General features: G+C 37.2%; 1 protein-coding gene across 1 annotated transcript; it reads left to right on the top strand.

The window, feature by feature from the left end:
* The first annotated feature begins 2,780 nt into the window (after nt 1–2,780).
* On the top strand, nt 2,781–19,871 carry LOC106051678 (uncharacterized). Its single transcript, XM_056017566.1, has 9 exons — nt 2,781–2,931; nt 5,536–5,716; nt 7,154–7,296; nt 9,347–9,466; nt 10,916–11,029; nt 11,671–11,823; nt 13,133–13,341; nt 14,397–14,555; nt 19,541–19,871. The coding sequence occupies exons 1-9, from the start codon at nt 2,910–2,912 to the stop codon at nt 19,727–19,729; spliced, it is 1,290 nt and encodes a 429-aa protein (XP_055873541.1). The 5' UTR covers nt 2,781–2,909; the 3' UTR covers nt 19,730–19,871.
* The last annotated feature ends 1,113 nt before the right edge of the window (nt 19,872–20,984 follow it).

Below are 20,984 nucleotides of genomic sequence, written 5' to 3'. Positions count from 1 at the left end.
ATTTTCTTAATTGAATTAGAAGGAGCGAATCTGACCCCTCAGTGGATCTCTAAATAAACAAGTTTTAGTGTCCTTAGGCGAAAAGTGCTTCTTAAAATAATTATCATTTAACCCTTTCTCTTCAAACGCGATCTTTACACATTCGATTGATAAAATAGTTTCGAATGATTTTGACTGTAAAACAAATGGCGAAATCTATACTCTCATCAATTTTTTTATTTTTTTATATTAGGTTAGCAGCTCTTCTTAATTAAAATGTATAGTACTTCTATAATACATTACAAATTAAACTTTAATTGTATAAGCAATATTGGTTTAACCAACTTAGACGTTGAGTTTATAGAGTCCATTAAAGCCACGAGAAAGGATGCCACATTAAAATAAGATAAAATAGATCTAGGCCACTTCAAAGCGTATAATTAAATCCAATCACTATGCGTCCCAGTTCTCAATATTGACTCTTGAAATTGACATTAAATTCTGCAAATACTGAATGTAATTATCGCAATGTGTGAACCGCGGGGACCAAAGAGTATGAATTATATTTTATTGAATTTTGTTTTACCTTTTTGTCCTTGTTTTTTTTTTTGGTACTTTCTCACTCTTTCCCTATCTCTCTATTTATTGTGATTTCTTTATCACTCTGTAAGTCTCCCTCTCTCTCTCTCTCTCTCTCTTTTTCAAGCCATTAAAATTATACTAACAAGTTTCTAATCCTAATCACCTATCGGAGATTTTCATTAAAAAAAGTTATTCCATAAACAGCAAGCCATTTGATGTATCCGGTGAACAGAATAGCGAAGTATTGATGAGCTAGATTTGTTAAAGGAAATAATCATTTCTGTGCACGTTTTAACACCCACCAACACACCAACTGGTCCACAAAAGTGATTGGACCGTAGCGCACTGAACATGCTATAATCTTGAAAGTTGCCTAAACAAATTTAATAATTTAAATTACAAAGGATTACAAAGAGAGCTTGTGTTATCACACAAACTCAGAGGCGGTCCCCGACAAATTTCCCATTGTACCAGAAATATTCAAGTCATGGTCTTGATTTGATAGTTTAAAGTAATAAGATTTCAAAAAATCATCTAGCGTTGTTTTTTTTTCACATGAAGCCAAACAGGAAGACCCGTCATCAATTGTACAACTTTTCTTACTCTTCTAGAATCGGGATTTGAGATCGAGCTCCTTTAAAAAGAAATGTTCCGTTAGCTGATCACCTACATCCAGAAAAAAACAACAACTCCCATATACGTAGCTCTCACCAACAATATTGGAGTGCTGCGCACGGAGCATGCATACAAATAAAAGCTGTACAAATGGAGTTTAAAAAATCGCTCGTGATTCCAATTAAGTACACTTTTCAATGCGATCACACAGCTCACTTTATAACAAACTATTTCGTTTTTCTAGAAACTAATGTTCAAGTCCTCTACATTGTTTTATTCCGCTAAGGTTTAGTTTGCATGCAACCCTAAGATCTGGGGAGACCAATACCTTGTTGCCATATCACAGGTCTGTGTTTAGGCCGTTTTACTGTCAAAAGAGTCGAAGCTCTTGAAACTCTACGCTTGTAAACTTAATTGAACAAAGCGCTTAGTCTGAAAGAGGTCCAAGCTTGTGTTATTTCCAATGGGACGGACACTCCGGCCAAAAACCCGAGCACACCGGGAACCCGCACCATTTTCTTAGAGCTTACCAAGCTAGCCGTGCAGAACTGCAGGGCTACTGTTTGCTTTATTTTATTTTTATGGAAAGGGGGAGTTTTATCGTCAAAGCAATCTGTTTTAGGGCTTTAAACTCAAAAACCATCTGAATTTTTTTAAAAATGCCAACCCCCTAAGCTACGCTCATAGAATTTGGTGACTGTAGTTAATTACTTTAGTTTTAATATTGCAGAGAAAGTTTTAACCTCAAAACTATCTGTTAGGGAGTTTTAGATTCTAAACCCTATAGAGGGACTTTCAAATTTAAAGCCCACTGGAGGGTGTTTTTAAACTAAAAAAAAACATTGGCTAAGCTTATATAGTTTATTGACTGTAGATCGTTTTTTGTTTTATATTGAAGATGGGTTTTTAACCTCAAAACACGGTGGAGGGGGTATTTAAACTCAAAAACCTCTGGAGTGGGTTTCGACTTCAAGTTTTTCTTGAGTTTTTTTTAATACTCAAAATTTTTCTAGGTTACGCTCATAGAATCATGTGACTCTTGTTATTATATTAAATATTGAATTAAATAGAGTATTTTTAACGTCAAAAAAAACGCTGGAGGTTTTTTTTTCTCTTGGCTACGCTGATGGAATTTAGTAACTGTCGTTTGCATTTTTTTTCTAGAAGAAGGAAGTTTTTAATCTCAAAATCCCTTGGAGGGGGATTTCAAACTCAGAACCCCTTTGCCTGCGCAAGTGATGGTTTAACATTTAAATCTCGACTACGATGAACAAAATTAAAGCAAAAAACATAAAAAAACAGTCACAAATTTTCTTTCCAAATTTCGGGAGGGAGGAGATCAATCCCAAACCCTCATACCCCGTGTTTACGCCCATGATTACGGACAGTTAATTTGAGTCAAAATGACAAAATCGTCATTCTGTTCAATAATGGCTAAAAATGGGTCAAGGACAATTGAGAAGCATTGATAAGTAACAAATAGATCTACTTAGTGCCCTGCTATGGAGAGTGGACTACACATCACATTCCTATTGCATAACTCTAGGTCAGAGAACGGGAAACCAAGGGAAGCAACTGCAAAGCAAAATACAGAAAGCGAAGACAGACAGATTTGAATTTGTACCTCCCCCTTTTCCCTTTGCGAGAACGTGAGATATTGACCTTTTTTTTTTTCCCTACACAGGTCATAGCTGTGCTCTCTCCTTTCTGTGTGTCAATAGCAAACCAAGAGAATGGACCAATCTAAGCCTACAAGTAAGTTACATAACTATGTAGCCATCAATGTTTTGTGTACAATCAGACTTATAGTGAGATACAAGATCTATAGACCTCATATATAACAGGTAGAGGTAGCCTACTACTAGACAGCAAATGACTCAGCACTTAGTAACATTAAACGAGCTTTGTTTCTTGGTTTGATGGGTTGTTGTATAAGATCGATTAAAAGAATAGTGTGATAAACCTTTTTAACAATATATAAAGTAACAAGTTCTCCTTTCAGACCCTGCAATGATGCGATCTATAGGGCAGATTATGTAATCTATTGGGCAGATTATGTAAAGGTCATCTGTTTCTGTCGCCAAACGGTTAACAAGGGTGTCATGTGGCCAGCACAACGACAAGCCGCATTTACTTTTCCCCAACTATTGCCACGTACCCATTAGAGCTGTTTTGACTCAGATGCGCCCAAAGATCCTGAAATTTAAAAGCCCAGTCTTAATCGGGATTCGAACCCGGGACCCCCGTCTCGGCAGCCAAGCGCTTTACCACTCAACCACCGCTTCTCCTAGCGCAATATAACTGCAAATTATTTTACATTTCTATTTATTCATCAATAAAATAAACTTTTTTAACTAACGAAATCATTGGCCAAAGTAGTTTGGTCTCTTTTTATATAAGTATGATACATAAAGTCAAAAAAAGACATTAACATATTAACTTATATAAAGTGGTCAACGCCGTGTATTTATACTGGTATATACTGATATGACTCTCTATCAGGCTCACTGCAAACACACAACACAACCAACTCAATAACTTAACAACACGGGCTCCGAATAACGTCATTCTTTAATGAGTCTAACAAATTTAACAGCCAATGTTGTACAATCAACAACATATAATACTGACTGTACAATGCTTCACTGTAGATAACCGTACTGCTGTACTACATTCTACTGGTTTCTCTGCCACTTTCTGGACTTGTGCACTGGACTTTAATATCCCGGACTAGATTCACTCTGGACTCACTGTACATCTAAATCATCTTGACTCTAAACACTCTGGCTCTTTCTGGAGTCCCCGAAAGCCTTTTCCAATATAATCATTATGGATGATCACATGACCATATTCGCAAGTGATTTCCTTAAGAATTTCCTTTCGTCACGGTTAACCACTCTCGAAACGCTGTCCAGTGTCATCTATATTGACTGATTACTCCCAATGCCACCACTACCGCGTCGCCAAGTAAATGAAAGTTTCCCCTTTCAGACCATGAGATCTGTGGGGCAGATGATGTAAAAAGGTCATCTGTTTCTCTGGCCCGCAGTTAGCGAAGGTGTCATGTGGCCAGGTCAACGACCAACCGTCTTAACTCTTTTAACGACTAATATCTGGTAGCCATTAGAGCTGGGTAAAAAAAAAAAGATTTGCATTTGCTAAGACTTTTAACTCACAAGGCTTCCCCTACCGCATTTATTGTTAAAGTAAAGTTCCCCGTTCAGATCGTCAGCTTGAATGGATGTAAAAAATATTATTATCTGTTAAATTGGAGCTGTTCACACTTAAAGTTAATCATAGGAATTCGCTTTTTATTTAGACTTTGATGATTACGACACTGATTTCGTTCTTTAAACACAAAAGTATAGTAACAAAATAGAAATACGTGCAAGCGATATACAGAAATATCATGACGATAAAATGGAAATGTAACAAATTAAAAGATGGAGGTCAGAAGAGATTGAGAAATAAACAGAAGCAAATTATTAATGTCAAGTACGCCATATTAAAAGATCGCATTGAAAGATCTGTTGTCATTTAAAATATTTAGAGCTACAATCGAAAGATCTTTGAAATTAGATTCTACATTTCTGAATGCTGCAAACAAAATTATTAGTTCGCTTATCAAGGCTTCCGTATTCTGTACACATTATATTTGTATGGTTCCTTCTGTCTCGGAAGACCATGGATGAGCCCAAATGAGTCACTGGCTTTGGTTTTGTCTAGAGACGGGGAAGAATCTGAATGACTGATCAAGCCAATTCTGGAGCGGCAGAGTTTGCCACAGTTCGTCAATGTATATGCATCTGACTTAGGGCAGCTTTGTTCTTCTTTCTCTTGACTGATGCAGCTTCATTTCTTTTGCACTGGGCGAAGTTCGTACCAACACGTACAGTCTGTCTCCATGCTGTCCTGTCTTGGGCTATCTCCTCCCTCATACTTTGTTCGATGCCCGTGGTTCTCATGTCTCGCTTACAGACATCTCTGTAGGTTAGTCTTGGGCGGCCCTTGGGTCTGACTCCCTCCATAAGCTCAGCATAAATGATGTCTTTAGGGATTCTTCCATCTCGCATGCAAGTGACATGACCGAGCCAGCGAAGTCTTCTCTGTGTAAGAAGAGATAAGATGCTGTGCATACTGGCCCGTTTCAGAACGTCCTGGTTAGAGACCTGATCCCTCCAGAAGATGCACCTTATGCGTCGCAGGCAGCGTAAGTGGAAGCTATTTAATCTGTTTACCAGATCAACAAAAGATACACAAACAGCTTGATATTTTTTTATTTGTAAAATAAATAGTATATTTCTTATCTTATCTTATATTTCCTCCAATAATATAATGTAATTTTTTTTTTTTATAAAGACATTGATTCTAGAAAGCGTGAAGGCGGATTGGCATATGAGCTAAATACTGACGGGCTTAGAAATATTAAGTTTGGAAAAGAGATACGAGACAAAGAATTTCTTTTAGACCCAGACGTCACGTTTTTAAATCATGGAAGCTATGGGACAGTTCCGTCACGCATCATAGATATACAGAACAAGTAAGAATTAAAGGAATATTGCTTATAATATAAGTTAAGATTGAGTTTCATTAACATTTGTTATATGAATTGGCAACATATAACATTTTAAAATGATCTCCCTAACCTATAAAAAAAATCGAAAGCTGAAAAACACTGAACGCATCATTTAATAACAGCATCAGCCTATAACTTAATAATAAACTTGGAAAAAAAATATACTGATGTATCTGATCTCAAGCTACACTGTGGGAAACATTCGAATAAAACAACTTTCTTAACATTTTCTTTCCATAATTATTTACCACATTCTGGTGGAATCAACGTTGGTATCGTCAGTTAGGAGAGAAAGAGTTAAGGAAAATAAAACGAAAAACCTTTGGGGCATTATTGTAACTTTATTACCCTACCGATCTCAAAAACAGACACAAGAAATATTTTCTTTCTTAAGCAATCTAATTATTATTATTACCCAAACAATGTTGCCTCTTTATTTTTTATGTGTATTTTTTATTTGTAATAAATTATTTAATTTTTTTTTATATTCTTGGAAAATATTTTTAAAAAGTTTTTAGACGTTTAGAATAGTCATAAAGTTTATCTCAAAAAATCTCTCGTCTCAATCTCGACGTAGGGCTCGGGTAAAAAAAAATATTCCAGGAGGCGACACCGGTAGGCCAATTAGGGAAGCAAAACACAACCCACGTGCGTAAAGTCCATTCAAGACCAGTCGTCCTAGTAGGCCTGAAGACTGACCGGGATATGAACCACATGTAATAGGAATGTAAAATTATACTTAACTTTCCCAGATGAAAGTTTTTTCAGGCAGACAGATGGAGATGAGTCTCCATAGGACTAGAGCTCTAAGATTCCTACACTCAACCCCTCGGGAAATTATAAAGAAGAAGAAACTGAAAAATCTAATAACGTGGGTTTTTTTTTTGAAAACATAAGTTTGATCATCTTCTATCTTATAGGCTACATACGTTATTCTAGGAGAAGTTAATTACGTCCCAAAGTAAATAAAGCAAATCTTTATCAAATTTTTTGATGTCTGTAACGTCATGACGAAGAACAATAAACAACGGACCTTGAATTTTCACTCTTGTCCCTTTTTATACTTAAAAATCTAATAAATACTTTCAAAAAATATTTGGATTCCTTACTACGAAATCTAATTTTATTTTTATTCATCCTTGGGCTTTTAATTACCAGCTATGTCTAGCTCTAAGACAAAATTATTACATAACGACAGTCAGTGGCGTAGCTAGGCATTTGCGATTATTTGGGGGCCCGGGGGCTTGACCTCTTTTGGGGACCCTACGTTTTGAGTAATACAAGTGGGGGCCAGGGGATTTTCAAATTCCCCCTCCCTCTCCCCACCCTAGCTACGCCTCTGACGACAGTGTACCAATCTGAACGTTTTTTTTTATTGTCACTATTTGCAAATTTGAACAGACTTAACATTGAAAGAGAACGTCACCCAGATCATTGGTACCGCGTGAACTGCAAGAAGTATGTGGACCGGAGCAGACGTGCTGTGGCTGACTTCATTGGCGCTGACAGTGATAACATTGTTTACGTCTCCAACCCATCAGTAGGTAGGAGTTTCATCTCACTTGAACTCTAGGGTCAGGACAGGTAGGACTTTACAGACCCATCAGTAGGTAGGAGTTTCATCTCACTTGAACTATAGTGTCAGGACAGGTAGGACTTTACAGACCCATCAGTAGGTAGGAGTTTCAGTTGCATCTCACATGGACTCTAGGGTCAGGACAAATAGGACTTTACAGACCCATCAGTAGCTAGAAGTTTCTGTTGCATCTCACGTAAACTCTAGGGTCAGGACAGGTAGGACTTTTCCTGTACAGAGCCATCAGTAGGAAGGAGTTTCTTTTGCATCTCACATGAACTCTAGGGTCAGGACATGTAGGATTTTTCCTGTACAGAGCCATCAGTTGGTATGAATTTTTGTTGCATTTCACATGAACCCTAGGGTCAGGACAGGTAGGACTTTTCCTGTACAGACCCATCATTATGTATGAGTTTCTATTGCATCACACGTAAACTCTAGGGTCAGGACAGATGGGACTTTACAGACCCTTCTGTAGGTAGGAGTTTCTGTTGAATCCTACATGAACTCCAGGGTCAGGACAGGTAGGACTTTACAGAACCTTTTGTAGGTAGGAGTTTCTGTTGAATCCTACACGAACTCTAGGTTAGGACAGGCAGGACTTTTCCTGTACAGCCCTGGCTAGGAAATTAGCGGAAGGATTAAATGTGTATTAGTATGATTACGTCAGGATATATTTGATCTTTAAATTTGGATGCGTTTCCCTGTTTCAAATGGTGCCCTTATGAAATAGTTTATGAAGTGGGGACAACTGGGACATGCTGCATGACACATGTAGATGCTAAAAGAAATGGCTAGGTAACGTCCAGTCCATGTCCGGATTCACATTTTGGTCCTTTCGCGATATCTGTGATGTACAGCTGCGAACTTCCACACAACGTCCGGGCTACGTCTCATTTCACTCATTGAAACAGGGAGGGTCTAGTTTACATAGAAATACAATTTATATAGTCCAGTGCTTACAATGCTTGTATTAGCCTAGTTTACATAAAAATACATTGTCACTCACAAAGGCCTCGGGATACACATTTAAGACCAAAAGAAAATCCGCTGCCAAGGACAAACGCAGACGACGAAAAGAAAATCTAAATCGACCACCTGCGGACAATGGTTATGTAGGTCACAGCTTGGTCTGCGCAGCCACGGGAAATACTGCATTCCTCACTAATCTTCGAACTCGAAGACAAGCCTTATTATTTAGTCTAGTTTACTTAAAATACCATTTATTTAATCCAGAATGCTTACAACGCTTGTATTTGGTCTAGTTTACTTAAAGTACATTTTTATAGTTTAGTATAGCCTAGTTATAATGACTATATTTGGTCTGGTGTATTTATAATGTCCTGTTTGTATTTTAAACGAAACTGATGAAGAACTAAATGCTAAGTTGAATTTAATAAAGTATATTTTTTCAAATAGATCTTCAAGTTTGGATTGCTGTTTTTTTAATACATAGTATTTAGAAACGCTCCTTTCTCAAGGAAATTTATTAGGCTTATTTTTGTTTTTTTTTTCAGAAAAAAAAAATTATATATAGGATTTTGAAATGTAGTTATCTGCGATAAATAGTAAAAAATGTAGAAAAGAAATGTTGGAATATAAAGATGTCACTAAATAATTCAACATTCGTACAAAGCTTATATCAACTCACTCTGTCTGTCTGTGTGTCTGGCCAAAAGTTTGTACACGTTATTTCTCCGACACCCGATCAAGCTAAAATTTTGCTCAACTATTTCTTTGACCTTACAACACAAGAATCAATAAAAAAAAAATCAGCTGATTAGTTTACTAACTATTGGTAATAAATAACTTTTGTTTGGTATCTCAAACAAGGGAAAGAAATTGTCCTTGACTGAAGTGGTGGAATAAGCTGAATTAGTCCCCTTTGTTGATTGTCGTCTGAGGCTTTTTACAAATTTAATTACATAACTAATTGATACACTTATTATAAGCTTTTTTTTAAAAGTATTTTTTTTTATTTTTATTGTTAACGATAGAATGTTCTGTTTTTATTCCAGCCATCAACACTGTGATTCGCTCTTACCCATTCCAACCAGGAGATGCTCTTCTTGATACCAATCTCTCCTATGGCACCATAGCCAAGCTGTGTAAAGACTTTACCAGTAGGATAAGACCAGGTCAAAAGATATTTTATTTGGCTACTTAAGTCATTATAATTTTGACAAAGCTTATACTAACTCATTCAATCTGTCTGATAAAAGGTTTATACATTTTATTTCTCCCATTCTCGGATCGAGTTAAAACTTTCCAAGTTGGCTTAGGCCAGGGGTTCTCAACCTGTGGGTCGCGACCCCTTTGGGAGACGAATGACGCATTCAACGTGTTCTGCTATTTCACACTGATGTGACTAGGGTATCGAGAGGCAAACGTCTAAAAAGTGTTAAATTTAATCTTCGTGAAGAATTAAGGTTTTTTTTTTTTTTTTGTATTAAAAAGCAAAAATGCAGAAAATAGCCGACCTGGTAGACACCTTTCTCACCTTGATAATTAAATGTTTCAATGCAAGGGTCAAATACATTATGCCTCAGTTTGTCAGAAAAGATCCGTTCATCCAAATGAAGCTTCAATTTTGGGAAAACAAAACTGGATGAAAATAAAACTTGCCAACTTTATCTGCTGTCTGTGAGGAAAAAAAGGAATGAGTTTGACAAACCGACTACAACGGTAATTTATGTCAAACAACATTTGCACTAGCGTGCGAGTGAAATTTCACTAAACTTCCAAATTTAAATAAAATCCTGTTGACACTTCCTAGAAGTCAAAGTTTAAGATGTTCCGGAGACGGAAAGAGCTTATTGAGCTCATCAAAAGCCATGCTGCTAAAAATGATTGATTTTCAATGCCAGTTACACAATTCTGGATCACGTGTTTGCAGTCAAATCTCCTTTTGAAATTGTGTTGCGCCTTCTTTATCCTTTCAGAAGCTGGTCTGTCCTTATGACCTAGACTAAGCAGGTTTTTTAAAAAAGTGATTAAGGACAAATACAGAGCGATGATAATCTTTTGACAATCACTGACATATATATTCATTCGTAAAACTTTTAACATTTCCTAATTTGAGCTTGCAAACTTGTCATGAATGGCGGATGTAAACTACAAGGCGGACAGGTATTTAAAAAAAAAACAGCTGTAACGATTTTCCTTGAAATTTGACTTTTGGGAAAAAAAATGGACACAGTTATTTTCTCTTTAAAAAAAACATCTATAATTTATAAGATAAGAAGAAAAATCACTAACTTAGTTGCGAAGCAGTGAAAACTCTAGAAGTTCCAGAATCATCTGAAAATTAAAATTGGCTTATGTATTTAATATATTGGTAGACATTCTCTTACTTTACTTATATCTACCATTTTGTATGTAGACCTATCTTTGGTTGTACTATTTACGAAACAAATAACTTATTCCTAATCGTGCCATAGCACAGTATACTTGCGAAAATAATAATATGTGAATGACGTTTAATGCGTATTACCTTTTAAAATAACGATATATGAAAATAAGAAAAAAAAAATATTTTGATTTCTGCCCTTGTCTTTCATGCGCTACAATTGCCTCCCTTGTCACAGACGTGGAGAGAGTTAATCTACAAATAGATTTTCCAGTTCTGAGTGAGGACTACATCATCCAGAAATACGAGGACATTCTCAGGAAACATCCTAACATTAAAGTAGCAATCATCGGTAAATTATATATCGTCTTTTTTTAAATATGTATTTGAAATTAGAGTACGACTTTACTATGTGGTTTTGTTATTTACTTTTTAACATTTTTAAGATATTTTTCATGTTGATACAAGGGGGCGCCATTTCTGAGGGTTCAGCGCTTGGCCGGGGGGGGGGCAGGGTTGGAATCTCGGTGAAGTCTAGGATTTTGATTTCGGGATTTTTAGGACGCCCCTGAGTCCACCCAACTCTAATGGGTACCTTTAGTTTGGGGAAAGTAAATGCGCTTGGTAGTTGTGCTGGCCACATGACACCCTGCTCATTAACCGTTGGCCAAAGAAACAGATGACTTTAACATCATCTGCCCTATAGATCGCAAGGTCTGAAAGGAGGAACTTTACTTTTTTTTTTTACATGTTTATACCTAATACTTTTTTACACGTTTATACCTAATACTTTTTTGCATGTTTATACCTAATACTGTTTTTTCTTTAATACATGTTTATACCTAATACTTTTTTTATGTTTATACATAATACTTTTTTTTACATGTTTATACCTAATATTTTTTTTACATGTTTATACCTAATACTTTTTTTTAAACATGTTTATACCAAATTGCACGTCATTTTGTTGTTTGTTTCTTGTTTTTTTGGCAGACCATATCACTAGTCCATCTGCCATTGTCATGCCTGTCAAGAAACTCGTAGATCTGTGTCATAGTAACAACGTTCTGGCTTTCATTGACGGTGCTCACGCTATAGGGCAGATTCCCCTGAACATCAACGACCTGGGAGCGGATGTTTACACGAGTAAATATTTACATTCTAAATTCTTATAGTTAGGTCTGTCTGTATACGACATTGAATTTGTGGGTTATAAGATAGTGCTCACATTTTGGGTTCGAAGTAGATCAACAGGGTTAGTGTGGCCACCTTGTTGCGAGAATCGACTACAAGGTGGCCACACATTGTCATCAGTGTATCTACAATAGATAAATGCCCGTGTACCTTAGTGATTTCATCACTCCATATGTCCCTCAGAGAGCCCTGGGCTCAATAGACTCTAACCCTAACGCTTCTAGTTGTGTCACGTTTCTCCCTCAAAAGCTACGGTCTGTCGGCTTTTTCAGTGCACTGACCAAAGGTTTGGAACTCACTCTCCATTGATCTCAGACAGACAACATGCTACATTACTTTCAAGAAGAACATTAAGACCTATCTGTTTAAAACTTGTTTAGGTTAGTTTGTCATTTTAGCTCTCGTGTTTATGTTTCTAATGTTATCACAGCGCCTTGAGCCTACATTTTGTTTGTTAAAAGCGCTCTATAAATTAAGTTCATTTATTATTATTATTAAGAGCAACCGGGGGGTTTATGGGGGTTGCCCACATTTTTCAACATTATTTTTGTATAGCACATAATGCCCAGACTATCACCCCGAAATGTCAATGAGATTAAACACAGTCGTTCTACAACAAAATATTTAGCACATCTTTTAAGTCTAAGACTAAGACTGCTTTATTGATCCTCACGGAAATTTGTTGTGAACGATAAAAAGACAATGTATTAGCGGGAAACGAGCATATTTCAAGTCCAGAATTATATTTATTGAGTTTTTTCTCGCCTCATGTTAAGCAGCCCTAAGTCAAGAGAAAGAAGAAGAAAGCTTCCCTATTAACTAGCTCTAAAACAGAAGCACATGTATGCTCGAACTGTGGCACTCTGCCGCTCTAGAATTGGCTTGATCAGTCACTCAGATTCTGCCCCGTCTCAAGACGAAACCAAAACCAGTGACTCATCTGGGCGCACTTATTGTGTTCCGAGACAGAAAGAGCCATATACATGTTAAATAAACTGCTGGGAATTAATTTTTTTACTCTAATAATAAGAGAATTCTGTTAACAAGGATCCTTAGTATACTGATATTGCGTTATCAGATTTAGCCTCTGACAATAACAAAACACATTCCCCTCAGAATTCCACTATAACATAATGTAATGTCTGACAATTTTTCTATAACGACGAGGAAGGGTCGTTAGGGGTACTAACGCCGACTCCCTCACAAATTCGCGCCACGCCTCATCCGCTATTATTAATATGCTTTATCATTGTCCCTATAGCGTCAGTTCATAAATGGGCGTTCGCGCCTCGGGGATGTGCCATTCTATGGTATGACCGCAAGCACGCGAGTTGGATCAACCCACTGACCACATCCTGGAACATTGGAGACTCTTTGGACCAACAGTTCTTTGAACAGGGCACAGTTGATCACATTCCTTATGTTTTAGCCAGACACTGTCTAGACTTTTATCAAGCCATCGGAGGAATGGTGAGTTCACATTTGGTTCTTGTAAAAGAAAAAAGTAAAGTTCCACTTTCAGACTTTCAGATCTATAGGGCAGGTGATGTAAAGGTCATCTGTTTCTGTGGAACACGGTAAACGAGGGTGTCCTGTCGCCAGCACAATGACCAACTAACTTTACTTTCCCCAACTAATGTCAGGTACCCATTAGAACTGTGTGGACTCAGAGGTGCCCAAAGAAAAATCTAAGGATTCGAACCCGGTTTGGAAGCGAAGCGCTTTGCTGCTCAGCCACCACACCTCCGTTTTTTTTTTGTTATTATTGTTGCTGAAGTTTTGACATGTCTGTGAAATTACAATTTAGATCAGAAATCTTTTTCAACAGCTGAGTTTTAAAAATAAAAAATCAATTTACTAGTCATGAAATGGAACACTATTTTAAAAAGAAAAAAAAAAACTCTCACTCACGCTATAATACAAATAGTCGCATATTCTACAAATGCCGGATTTACAATTGCTATCAGAACTAAGGAACATAACTCTGTTTACTTATCACAAAAAAAAATGTGTAGTTTCCCTTTGTCCAAACTCGTTTGAAATATATCTATTATCGCTTTGTTGTTTACCTATTCTGAATATGGTCTGTAGTTTGCGCTAATGTGCGGTGCATTTGGTATATAACACAATTTATCTCATAATTTAATCGTGTGTAAAGTAAGGATATAATTTTTTCCCCTACCACGGCTTAATTAGCTGATATATGATAAGAATGTGGCCATGCTCTAGATTTTATACCGGTGTCTTACTGATATTTTTCCTGGAAAGATATGATAACACGTTATCCACAAAGGTTTAATAATTACTACTTGCTATTTACTATCTGTAAAGTGCCATTGTGATATCTAATGTGGATCATATACTTTATAAATATAATCATAGATCTAACTTTGGTAATAAATGCAGTTATTATATAGGTTGCAACATATTGTTATTCTTCAAAACAGTTTAAATAAATAAAATAAATAAAAGTTTTGAATTTATGCTTTCGCTTTTTGATATTTTTTTATCCTATTTTTCTCAAGTCGAAGATCATTCAATATACAACATTATTAGCAGAAGAAGCCAGGGATTTGTTAATTAAAGAACTAAGACTGGAACCACTGCCATTAGCACCAACTCTGGAATCTCCAAATTTGAAATTACTGAAGCTTCCAGCAGTCTCAGGGTATCCCTGCACAGAGGTACTTGTCTTTTCTTACACAACTCACTTCTGTCTGGTACACATTTTCAACACCTTATTTCTCCCACTTCCCATTCTTAGAGCAAACTGAAACTTTGCACAATTATTCTTTGTTCCTAATACAATATGAATTAATAAAAAATATTAATTAGAAAATAAAATTGTGGTAATTAATCATTTCGTTTGGTATTGAAAAGGGGAAATAAATCTAACTTTATAAGTTATCTGGCTGTAAATTTGTAGTTTTTCTCCTTTGATAAGTTTTTAGTTCTTTTTTTTTTAATATTTAATAAATTAATATTTTTCTATTCTATTACACTTACGAAACATGATTCTGTCAATTGTCTATTATACTATATTGTTTAAAATGATAATCAAGATATATATCCACCATTGTTCCTTAATCTTCTCTGGTTTCTGTCATCCATAGTATAGTAAAGTAAAGTAATCCTTTAAGACAACTACGGTATATGAGGCAGGTAATGTGGAAACATCTGTTTCTGTGACCCACGGTTAACGAGGGTGTCATGTGGCCAGCATAACGACCTTTACTTTCCAATTAGATCTGTATGGGTGTGACGAAACGCGTCCCTTCTCAATACAGAACTGACCAGTGCGGAACTAACCCCCCCCCCTTAACCACTAGTTAGCATTGTATGGCCCCTTTTACACTAAACTGACCAGGGTAGAACACAAACAATCTATTACACCAAGGTTAGATCCAACCCCCAAATTATAGGCCATAAACACACATCCCAAGTTACACCCAGACGTCGAAACAAACGTACGCAGCCGTTAAGTTCAGGAACATTAAAATTGAATGTTACGCCCCAAACGCCGAAATAAAAGCACGCAACCGTAAAGTCCAGTGACATTAAAATTTGGTGTCCACGTACATCCCTTTGAGTCGACACTCCTAACGCCCAGGGCTATTCAAATCGTTTCCGTCCGCTGTACCGTCGAGCGATGGTCCAGCCTGATAATTATGGTATGGTTCCGCTTTCATCCTCCTTCGTCCCCCCCCCCCGGGTCGCGGGTTAAAGAAGTCAGGTGAATGACCCCCAAATGAAAAGATTGGTCCAATTTAACAATTCTAAACTCAAAAGACTCGCTGGCCATTGGATCATCACTACTCTTAACATACCGTTCGGGAACCTATAAAAGCCGGAGACGAAAGTTTCAGGTTAATGCCATTCTAGATCAGAATCACTGAGAAGTCAGAAGACTCTTAAGTCAACGATTCATTTAGGAACTTGTGTAAGGCAAAGCGGGTGAGTTGGAAAAACTTTATGATTATTATTTAGTGTGTCTTCGCCTGTAACATTTACGTTCATTTATCATTACCATGTTAATACTTGTTTGCTTCCAAATATTATATTTGATAAATCTCTATGAACATGTGTTCCTTAATAACTCGTCAATGTTGACTGTATTCCCAACGGTGGACATCCACCTTACAATTTAGTTAATCCTAATGTCTATTTATGCATTTGTTATTCGTTCATATCCATATTCATCTGGACCTACTCACGTCTAGATTATTTCCTTACCTGTGCATATGTACCTGTATATGTGCACATATATATACATTATAATTATGCTTGTTTTGGTTATGCACATACTGTGCTGTTACCATGCATCCTTAGGCCTGAGAATCAGTCTCGCGTGTCTACCCCACTATTTTCAGCTTGTCGACCTGCATAGTTATGTGCCCTTTTGCACCCCCCTCCCTTCTTCTTGTCACGGTCCCCTGGTCACGAGTGACCGCGGACTTGTTTACCTGTGGGTCAATGAGGTTACAGGGGCTACAACCCTGTAATATGGTCCCCCTGTTTCCCTCCTCATTTATGCCCCTGCCTTGTACATTTATATTTGTATTTGTATTATTATTGTATTATTTGTACAGCAATTATTACTAGACCTAGTAAAATGTTGTTGACGAGTATCTTAGTTAGCCTGAGGGAGACGCTCCTATCAAGATGCGCCCCTCGCCAACCAGCCTGTATGGTTTAATAATTCAGGCTCCTCTCATGTCTCATTTCATAGCCTCCTACAACAGGGCTGGCGTGTTTTGTTGCCTGAAGGCAGACCTCAGCAGCTCTCCACACATTCCCGTTGAGGGTGAGTCACTCATCACCCTCGACCCGAACCGAAGGCATTCCAGGCTGACGTCCCAGGACCGGTCTGCAACTACCGCAGGAGTAAGCCCACCGCGTGGCATCCTCATATTCCTCACACTAGCTCCTGCCTACCTGCAGGGCACCAACAACTGGCTACAACACAACGGAGCTTCAACTTACCCCACCCCGAAGGAGAACCTTGCATAACAGATAAGTGAGAGAAAGCCGAATAAGCAAACCATACACGAATCTTTATGAGCAACATCCCAGTGATGATATTATCTTAAACGTTATCATAAAATCCTAAATCTTCCTGTACATCCCCCCCCTCACTCACTGATTGTATTTCTTCTTAATTTATCTTTATTAAATACTTGTTCTTCCACAAAATCATTAAGCTTTGCGTTTTGCTTGTGCCTGTCTATGTGCCTATATAATACCAACAAAATATTTACCACGTTGAGGCTCTAAGACTTTACCCCTAGGAGTCGCAGGCCATCGTCCCCATCGGGAAGTGCAAACAAACCGATCGGCGGACTTATTCCACCACAATGGGTTAAGAGGCGCCTTTAAGATCCCGAAATTCAAAATCTCAGTTTTCACCGGGACTCTAACCAGGGACCACTTCGCTTTAGAAATATAGCGCTTTACCACTCAGCCACAGCACCTCCTTGAAAATATTCTCTTTCGGAGATTTGGACTCTGAAATCCAATGATCTACTTAAGAGCCATAGATGTGATTTCACTATTGGTTTTCTTTCCTATTTTCTTTCTCTAATATGGATGATTGTATTCAAATATAGTATACATAGTTCGTTCATCTTGGTTCGATGATGACCACTTTGTCATCCAGGGAGCTTAGGCCTTTGCACTGGGGTTTTATGCCTCCTCATGTGGCTGGTGAGACCTATGTGAGACCGGAATGTTCGGCTGCACACTGGGCAGGTTATTCCAGCTGGAGCTAGTGTCATTGGCCTTGCTTTTCTTCTCTGGCGTTTTTCTTCTGCCAGCGTGGTTCTCTTTTCCTCAGCAACCTGTGCGCCAGTTTTCACAGCGCGACGCCATGATGCTCTGTCATGTGCCTCTGTCTTCCAGGTGGCTGGGTCTATGCTGAACGCCTTCAGAGAAGCTTTGAGGGTGTCCCTGAAGCGCTTTCTTTGACCGCCTTGCGAGCGCTTCCCTTCGCTTAGTTTTCTAATATTGTAGTGCTCATCGTTCGGATCTTGTGAAGTGTCCGTATCTCCAGAGTTTACTTCTCACATTGATTTCAGATGTTTCCCATTATAGTGAACATTTAGAGAGCATTAGATGAAATAATAAAATAAAGGTTAACATTTTGTGTTTCTTGACGTATAGCTAAATAATGTTTTTATTTCAATTTTTTTTTCAATTCATTGTAATTTTAAGAAAGGTTCTTCAGTGTAGATTTTTACAGTTTTTGTAATAATAACAAAGGTTAGATAAGATAAGATATCAATGTTTTAAAATGATCAAGACCAACAGAACAATAGGACAAAGAGGAACAATAGAACAAAGAGGACCAATAGGGCCAACAGACCAATAGGACCGATAGGACCAAAAGGACCAACAGGACCGATAGCACCAATAGGACTGTAGTAACCCAATGAAACACTACAGGAAGACAAGTCTTGATCCTAGGCTTTATTGAACAAGAATGACAAAACAGTTCACAATAACACAGTACTAACACACACAAGCTGACCTGGACACCATGACATTTTGACATACAAGAACAGATCAGTTAACAACACACAATAAAAAGCATAAATACACAACAAGGACCAATGGGACCAACAGGACCAATACAACCAACAGGACAAATATGACCGATAGGATTGACAGGACAAATAGGACCAACTAGACCAATAGGACCAACAGGATTAATTGCACTAATATGACCAACATACAAATAGGACCAATACAACCAATAAGTCCAAAGGACCAATAGGACCAACATGATTAATAGGACCAACAGGACCAATACAACCAATAGGATCATAAGGACCAACAGGATTAATAGACCAATAGGACATATTATTTCTTTCAATAGTTGTAGCCATACAAATGGGACCAACAGGACCAATACAACCAACAGGACAAATAGGACCGATAGGATTGACAGGACCAATAGGACCAATTAGACCAATAGGACCAACAGGATCAATTGCACTAATAGGACCAACAGGATCAATAGGACCAATAAAACCAACAGGACCAGCAGGACCAATACAACCAACAGGGCCAATAGGACCAAAGGACCAATAGGACTAACAGGATTAATAGGACCAATAGGACATATTCTTTCTTTCAAGAGTTGTAGCCATACAAACATCTTATCCCATGCTTTATTTACTGTCGTTTAACTCTTTGCTTACTAGCATATTTAGGTCAATAACACAGTTCCTAACAGTATTTTTAGATTCCTTAATGCATTTGAAACCAGTGTATTAAAATCAATCCAAGTAATTCAAACAATTAAAATTACATTCTTTAACTAATTTCTAGCCAAAATATAAACATTCATCAACCCATTTCTAGCCAAAATATAAACAAGCAATAAGTCATGGACCTACTAGAATACTAAATCAATTAAAGAACTTCATCAAGCCAAATTACTTTAACAAAACCTTAGTTTCTACCATTCTTTCATTTTTTTTAGTCATATTCTTCTTCTTCTTCTTCTAGCCAGCTTTATTGCTGCTGAGCTGTAAGCTCTTTTTTTATCATATAAGCAACCTTGTATTTGTTTGTGTGTGTGTTGTTGTTTTTTTTTTTTACTTTTTTACAACAATAAAAAAAATGAGAATTACTTCTAATTGTTGACTTTGATGCCATTTCTTATCAGGCAGGTGTGGCTGCTTTAGAGAAAGCATTATTTGAAGGGACCAGTGTCTTTGCTGTTCTAGCTTTGATTCAAAACCACATTTACCTGCGCTACTCAGTTCAAGTCTACAATGATATCGACGACTTCAAGACCTTTGTGACGTACTTCAAAGACTTCCTACACAAGAGTTCTGACTCACTAAACGTTTAGTTAAGTTGAGAGACTTAAATTTGTTTGTGCTATTGCAATGAATGGTGAAACTGATCTATATGATATAGTTGACTAAATTAATTGTGGAAGAGTTTCATTTATTAAGAAATAAATACTGAGAAATAAACAAATGGATAATGAATGAGTGTTCTTCTTTTCTTGTGTGTGTGTGTGTGTGTGTTAGAGAGAGAGTTTGTCTGGGATGAAGGGCTCGGTAGCACAAAGCGCTTAGCTAACTAAGCAAAGGGACTTGAGTTCGAGTCTGTCTGGAACATATTTTGTTGAAGTTATTTGTCTAACTTCCCATTCTCTGACAAATTGAAACTTTGCACATTTATTCATGGTGTCTTTTTGCTTCAACTGTGTCTTCCACGGCCTTCGTGACAACAACGGTACTAAAGTTCTATGTATCGAGAGTTATAAAAAAAAAAGACTTAATACGATTCTGAGAAATCAATCTACAGTTGAAAACAAATTGATCCCCGTCATTAAATGACATCTTAACAACGGGCCTCCTAGTAATAACTGCGGAATCCATAACGATCGACTCTCACAATTAGTAATGCTTGGTCTCTTTTTGCCAATTTGGCACATGACCCTTTGTAGTTGACGGCCGTTGACTTGTAGTACCAAACTGTCGGTAGACAACTGAACCGCTGTAGGCGTATTAGATTTCAACTTAGAAAACTTAAAATAGCTTGAATAACTTCTTTGTGAACAAAACTTTTATTACAATGATTTACTAATACAACTTGAGATGGAATGAAAGGAAACTTGTGTTTGAAACAAATCTAAATCACTATAAAAGCACGTCGAAGGCTATCTGTACATCCAACTACATATAAAATAGTGCATTGTAATTTTGTAAACCTGCTACTACTGACTAGCCTTTTTTTTCCATGTGCGATCTATGTGAATTTTTTTATGCTGTAGGGTGTTAATGACCAGAGCGAGTGTGTCAATCTATTAAGGAACTTTAGTTTTGATGATTGATCTCTCGACTGAGGATTGAGAATTATTTTGTTGTTGTTTTTTTTTTGTGTGTTAGTAAATCGGAATAAGTTAATTTCATTAGAAGTATTGTAAAGAAATTTTTTTTTTTGTATTTTGATTATAATTGGATTGTGCTTCTCCAATCAGAGAGATACCGGTGACCCAGAATCGGTGAGCTATTTTCTTTAGTTCACTCCCACGTCGTAACAGTAGTGTCTCAGTCTGATATGCAAATGATTAACAAAAAATTGGCTAGTTTTTT

The sequence above is a fragment of the Biomphalaria glabrata genome, chromosome 18 (assembly GCF_947242115.1).
Source record: "Biomphalaria glabrata chromosome 18, xgBioGlab47.1, whole genome shotgun sequence".
Taxonomy (NCBI): domain Eukaryota; kingdom Metazoa; phylum Mollusca; class Gastropoda; family Planorbidae; genus Biomphalaria; species Biomphalaria glabrata.
This window is presented reverse-complemented; position numbering and strand designations above follow the sequence as displayed.

What these genes read in the sequence shown, in the direction of transcription:
- LOC106051678 (XM_056017566.1), top strand. Translation starts at nt 2,910, where the DNA reads ATGGACCAATCTAAGCCTACAA. An exon ending in ATCATAGATATACAGAACAA is followed by an intron (nt 5,717 to 7,153) that starts GTAAGAATTAAA and finishes AAATTTGAACAG; the next exon opens with ACTTAACATTGAAAGAGAAC. An exon ending in CATTAAAGTAGCAATCATCG is followed by an intron (nt 11,030 to 11,670) that starts GTAAATTATATA and finishes TTTTTTTGGCAG; the next exon opens with ACCATATCACTAGTCCATCT.